The 7,004-nt window shown below is 40.4% G+C and overlaps 1 protein-coding gene across 4 annotated transcripts in view; it reads right to left on the bottom strand.

Annotated features, from left to right (window-relative positions):
• ptpn13 (protein tyrosine phosphatase non-receptor type 13) overlaps positions 1 to 7,004 on the bottom strand; it is a 47,190-nt gene that overhangs the window by 21,820 nt on the left and 18,366 nt on the right. For 3 of the 4 annotated variants that reach the window (XM_034895875.1, XM_034895877.1, XM_034895878.1), the window contains exons 8-9: positions 4,860 to 4,952; positions 1,641 to 1,740 (exon numbers count right to left, since the gene is read on the bottom strand). In XM_034895875.1, coding sequence (XP_034751766.1) covers positions 1,641 to 1,740; positions 4,860 to 4,952 — 193 coding nt within the window. The remainder of the gene's footprint in view (positions 1 to 1,640; positions 1,741 to 4,859; positions 4,953 to 7,004) is intronic. The other variant, XM_034895876.1, reaches the window with a different exon arrangement.

The following is a 7,004-nucleotide window of genomic DNA, read 5'->3' as shown; positions in this document are numbered from 1 at the left end:
CCCCCCCCCCCCCCCCCCAGGTGAGGTCTAAATGTGGAGTTAACACCCCTGACGTCATCGTCAGCATCATCACCATCATCACATAACATGATCGACAGTAATTGTAATCAGCATTATCTGAATATCAGTAGGATAATAAATGACAAGCATGTGAAAAGGATAAAACTAAAATCTGTGTAATGGCTTCAACATTTCTCCTCTACTCTTTCTCCTCTACTCTCTATTATTCGACCCGTGCTGGACCCATTCATAATGAGTCAGCTGTCACTCTGTAAGTAGCGTCCATCGCACTCCCTCTCTCTAGCTCTTTGAATCAGTTATTGTTGAAAATAAGTGAAAGCACTTTGGCTACATAAAAAAAAAAAAATCTTACGCTTTTCATTTCATTTACATGCGTTGCAGCTGTATGTCTATACAACATACAACTTCAACATGGGAAGAATGTAGCACAATATGGATGTGAAAGCAGTTATAAATAGCATATGTGACAATAAAATATGTTTTGGTTAAAATCCAACAAATAATCGTGATAATTAATCATGATTACAATATTGATCAAAAGAATTGTGATAATCATTTTGGCCATAATCGTGTAGCCCTACTTGCAACAATTGTATTTCATCTACTGACCCACTTCGTTTGCTTTCTCAATAAAATACATAAACATAGCAACTTGAGGGTGGGTATGTCACATAAAACACAAATACTAGCTGGTATGTCTTCTTTTAGCCTCAGGGGAAAACAGTTAGCAGGCAGGCATAGCAACAACACTAGGCAGTTCTTTGTAATGCCAGAGATTAGAGAGATAAAGATTGCTGAATGTGGATGTCACATTAGATGACCTCACTAGCTAAGCATGGGGCTGACCCTGCTGTGCCACACCAGCTGTGTGACACAGAGGACCGAACAGGAGAGCTTCATCGGTGGCATCCCTGTTCTGTTTAGGGAACCAAGAGGCAAACGTATACAAACACATTTGAGTCACAGAAGTGTGAGGTATTACTTATTTGTAGTGCAGCAAGCAGCTGTAAGACCACACTAGATTAGTGTCCACTTGTGTGTGTGTTTGTGTGTGTGTGTGTGTGTGTGTGTGTGCGTTTGTGTGAGTGCGTGTGTGTGCGTGCGTACGTGTTAGAGTGCAGATACCCAACCAGAGCCCGACGGGCAAATATTTAGAAATGATGTTTGGGTTAGGCTTGGTCACATCAGCGCGATAAGGCATCTGTTGTAAAATGGTGCTGCGGCTCCTTTAAGAGAGCTCAGTTTGAGTGTGCGTGTGCGTATGGAAAGTGGGCAGAAGAGAGATAGGGGAAAAGGAAGCAGACATGTAGATGCGACTGGAGCAGAGGTGGTGGAATACAATTAAGTTTTGAACACATTGTGTGTGGTGTCCGAAACGAACCCCAGACTGAAAGCCAAGTTCATCTATTTGCTCACCAGAAACAGGATTTTAACCCCAACGTTATTCATTTTTATAACGTAGGAAAATTAGTATGAGAAAAAAAAAGAAGAGATTTTAACTGTCAGGCTCAGGTTGGTCCGGTTACTGCTCTGTCGGACGTGGGTCAGGCTCGAACAGAAAAATGCGGCCCAATCAGCAGTCTTGTATGTGTGCGTGTTTGTGTGTATGGGTGTGTTACCTGTGCCTGTGTGTGTTGTGACTTGTCAGCGAGGGGGCATCATGTTCAGAGGAAAGTGCCAGCTGGGAGCTATACTTCCTCACATCGCCTGGTTTCTTAGCTGGAAGAGACAATGCAGTGTTAGCTGTGTGCATACACACACGTACAGTGGCTTGAATAAGTTTACACATGCTAAAGTTGATTAAAGAGAGGAATTAATAAAAATAAAAAATCTTTTGGAAATCGATCTTAATGCCTTAATTAAAAAATTAGGAAAATCCAACCTTTTAAGGACATCAATTTTCTTTGTGAATGAATAATGTATTGTGAATAAATAAATGTTCTTCCTTAAAATACAGGGGGCACCCCTATGTTAAATTCCTATAGGAGGCAGGCACATTTTTATTTTTAAAGGCCAGTTATTTCATGGATCCAGGATACTATGTATTCTGATAAAGTTCTCTTGACCTTTGGAATAAAAATAACCCCACATCATCACATACCCTTCTCCATACCTAAAGATTGGCATGGGGAACTTTCCATAAGATCATCTCTCAATGCAGATCAAACTAGCTATTAAACTAACTGAAATAAAACCATGCCAATTAATATGTGTGGTTACATATTGTAAGAATACTGTATCCCAAGCCTTAACCTGCCCCCTGACACTGTACGTGAGTAGTTATGTTTATATTTTCTCAAATCGTGTGCAACATCTCTAAACGAATGACAGGTTGTATCGTACTGTCATGGTGAGCCGTGAATCCACATTCAATGTGAATGTAGGCATTACAACTCACGCAAAAGAGGTTCTGAATATCTCTGTAGCTCAGTTTGAAAAGATTAAAACGGTATTACAGAGTTTTGCTAAATAGCCAGCCTCATGTTTTCCCACACTAGGACCATATTGACGTCTAGTATTTGTTGATCATATGTTGCAGTACAGGTATGTTATCTTGTGCAATCCAACAGAGCGAAGGACATAACCTAACCACATTAGCAGCACCAGATAAACAGTGACAGCAGCACCCAAAACAGGGTGGAGCGTGATGCACCCCACAATTTTTAGCCCACAAAGTGGGCCCTGTGAGGTTTGGAAAGAAGACAGCAGGGAGTCTGGCTTTGAGCAGGACAGACCACACTCAGTGAAAACAGAAAATTATTAATATATTTCGCCAGTGGCCTTTAATCCAAGGCTTTGGGGCTCAGCCTACTGTTGGTTTTCTTGTAAATAATTCACTCACCATTCAAGGTGTAAATAAGTAATATATTTAATGGATAAAAGATAAAAACCAGCAAGGCTTGGGATCATCACAAACAGTACTGAAAACCATGTAGCAATGTTGTAATGGACTACAAGAGTTTAGCCAGTTTATAAATGCAGACTACTTTTTAGGGGGTGTGCAAAAAAATGTATTTACAGTCGTATGGTAATTCAAGCTCTACGGATTTAAAAGCGATTCATAGAAATCCAAAAATCAATTTTCTCTCGCTCACACACACACGAAAATAAGTATTTAAACACCCTGCTATTTTGCAAGTCTGAAATTGTCATCGTAGGTGCATGTCCACTCTGAGAAACATAATCTAAAGAAAAAATCCAGAAATCACAATGTATGATTTTTTAACTATTTATTTGTATGCTACAGCTGCAAACAAGTATTTGAACACCTGTCTATCAGCTACAATTCTGACCCTCAAAGACCTGTTAGTCTGCCTTCAAAATGTCATCCTCCACTCCATTTATTATCCTAAATTAGATGCACCTGTTTGAGGTCGTTGCTGCATAAAGACACCTCTCCACCCCATACAATCAGTAAGAATCCCACTACTAACATGGCCAAGACCAAAGAGCTGTCCAAAGACACTAGAGACAAAATTGTACACCTCCACAAGGCTGGAAAGGGCTACGGGGAAATTGCCAAGCTGCTTGGTGAAAAAGGTCCACTGTTGGAGCAATCAATAGAAAATGGAAGAAGCTAAACATGACTGTCAATCTCCCTCGGACTGGGGCTCCATGCAAGATCTCACCTCGTGGGGTCTCAATGATCCTAAGAAAGGTGAGAAATCGGACCAAAACTACACGGGAGGAGCTGGTCAATGACCTGACAAGCGCTGGGACAACCGTTTCCATAGTTACTGTTGGTAATACACTAAGACGTCATGGTTTGAAATCATACATGGCACGGAAGGTTCCCCTGCTTTAACCAGCACATGTCAAGGCCCGTCTTAAGTTCGCCAATGACCATTTGGATGATCCAGAGGAGTCATGGGAGAAAGTCATGTGGTCAGATAAGACCAAAATAGAACTTTTTGGTCATAATTCCACTAACCGTGTTTGGAGGAAGAATGATGACCATCCCAAGACACCATCCTTGCTGTGAAGCATGAGGGTGGTAGTATTATGCTTTGGGGGTGTTTTCTGCACATGGGACAGGGCGACTGCACTGTATTAAAGAGAGGATGACCGGGGCCATGTATTGTGAGATTTTGGGAACAACCTCCTTCCCTCAGTTAGAGCATTGAAGATGGGTCGAGGCTGGGTCTTCCAACATGAAAAGGACCCGAAGCACACAGCCAGGATAACCAAGGAGTGGCTCTGTAAGAAGAAGATCAAGGTTCTGGCGTGGCCTAGCCAGTCTCCAGACCTAAACCCAATAGAGAATCTTTGGAGGGAGCTCAAACTCCGTGTGTCTCAGCGACAGCCCAGAAACCTGACTGATCTAGAGAAGATATGTCTGGAGGAGTGGGCCAAAATCCCTTCTGCAGTGTGTGCAAACCTGGTGAAGAACTACAGGAAACGTTTGATCTCTGTAATTGCAAACAAAGGCTACTGTACGAAATATTAACATTGTTTTTCTAAGGTGTTCAAATACTTATTTGCAGGTGTATCATATAAATAGTTTTTAAAAAACGACAATAATTTCAGACCCCTCCATGGGTGGAGAGAACTTGCAAAATAGCAGGGTGTTCAAATACTTATTTTCCTCAACACACACACACACACACACACACACACACCCACACACACCTTTTTTTCATTTTCTAATGGCGTGTATACTATCACATGAGAAAAGTTTTAGTTTTTTTAAATTGAGAATCAAATCTTGAACCTAATATTCCATATTGAATCGTGCCATTTTCTGAATAGTGCACCCCTATTACTTTGATTTTTCTCTTAAACTTCTGCTGTATGCATGTAACCAAGATGAGTTAATGTGTGTCCATGAAATCTAAAACCTTGTCTGTAGTCTGGATCAGAGGAGGCCACAGACGGGCTTTCGCTGGATGAACTGTAATCGCTGAGGTACCTCTGGTGGGTGTGGACTGGGTCTGAGGGAAGAGAAAAGAACATCAGCCCATCTTTAAAAAAATAAAATAATGTGAACCATGCACTCACATAAGAGGATGTCTGTGGAATGATGTACTGAATCAAACATAAAAGTCATGCACATAAGACAACTAAAAAAAATGTTATATGGACTTGCTTTCGGTTTGTGACAGGTGTTAAGGTGAAGAAAAGTCACACAACACAGAAGTTGCATCACTTTTTTTAAGACTTGGACAGTAGTTTATCTGAAAAGTACCAGTTTTTCTTTTATAGGGCTCTTTCCAATTGCTACTGAGACTGATGGCGATTCTAAACTAGGAGACAGAGGCACCCAGCGCAGGTTTCAGTTATGCTGTTGGTAAACACTCTTATTGACAGACATGTAACTACACTGAAAAGCAGCTTCTGCTCAAGTGTATGCAGGCATGCCTTCTGTCAGGTTGGTGAGCTATTTGTTGAGGGTGTATCTTTTATCTTGCTTAAAGAGTGAACTCCAGCAAGTACAGACGAGCTCGCTACAATGACTTACTTTTCTCTGAGCAATGCTTCCTAGATTTAATAATGAATTGAAAATCTATGGTAAAGCACCAAAACATCATAAACAATTTTCACACAGTCTGAGCCCTGACCTAATGTGTCATGTGTTTCTCTACCTTGCACACAGAACTTGAAAGTCCTGCTCTTCAGTATCAGCATCATTGCTTGAATACATTGCATTCCCTAGTCATTGCTCAGGCATTTTAGTTCAGCAGAGTTTCACAGTACAACATTGCTTTGTAATGATGCCTAGCTTACGTAAACTTCCTTAGTTAAAAGCAATGTGGCCGAGCAGAAACTATGTTTGTACTAAGAAAGAAGAGGAGTGGTCAAATTGTAAATGTATATCCCTTGTCTGCTAGCTGGTAAATCATGAGAGAATATTGATATACATTATTCATGACATATATATTATATATATATAGTACACATAAATCTCTCCTTTGTCAAGTACAGCAGTTTACCTTCTTAGCTTTACCATTGCAAGTACCAAGACTTACAAATTTGCTAACACCCACATTGACACATACGTACACATAGTCTCTATTATAATCTAATCTAATAACTTGTCATAACCAAGATGAAATTTGGGGTGATTTTAATCAGATTATCCAAAGTAATCTTGACCTCATAAATAAAAAACAACAAGCCACCCAAGGTGTTGTTTTAATCTGTTTTTTTAATGCTGTAGTTTGTACCTGTAATTAAAGATCCTGTAATAAACACTGTTGAAAAATTAGTACCCCGCCTACCTTATAATATTTAGTGCAGGGGTATTAGATTGCATTATATTATGTTGCATACTATGTGCAACAGAACCAAAAATTGTAACTCCTGTGAAAAAAATACTTTTATAAATGTGGCTTGGGAATTATCTTCAATCTATATACAAAGGTTTCAAGTTTCTGGAAGCCGAAAGTGTCTAATGTGGTTGTTGGTCAGTCACAATTAACCTGAGGGTGAATTAGGGTATTTAGAGAAATCCTAGTCTCGCTTGGCGAGACCTTTCTCCACCTTAGCAAAATGTGCCTGGATTTATTGGCATTTCTTTAAACCAGTCACAATTGTCTTGGGCGATGCTAGGCAACGGGGAAAGCTGCGGTGCCATTGCAATATAGCCTTGGGAAGGAACTTGTTTTGGTGGAACATGTTTACGTATCAAAGTTGTTTTAGTCGTGCAACATAAAACTCTGATTGGACAGATAGTCTAGCTAGCTAGCGGTCTGAATTTACCTTGCGGAGATCTGAGAAAAGGTTAACCATAGACCTTATATATCGACCAGGGTTTAAAATGCCAACACAAAGGAAGGAAGCCCAAGGCAACGGATATCTGACCTAAATGAGTAAAATCCAGCGGAATTTCCAACAGCAATGGAGCAATCCTGAGGTGGAATGTCAAGGATATAGACTAGAGAAATTCCAAATAAACCTGAGATCAACCTTTTACTGTGACCGCAGAACACCCACTGAACCTCAAGCCAATGAGGGGAAAAAGAGATGAAAAGGGTTGCAGCTAA

Source organism: Etheostoma cragini, chromosome 16 (genome assembly GCF_013103735.1).
Source record: "Etheostoma cragini isolate CJK2018 chromosome 16, CSU_Ecrag_1.0, whole genome shotgun sequence".
In the NCBI taxonomy this organism is placed as follows: Eukaryota; Metazoa; Chordata; class Actinopteri; order Perciformes; family Percidae; genus Etheostoma; species Etheostoma cragini.
This window is presented reverse-complemented; position numbering and strand designations above follow the sequence as displayed.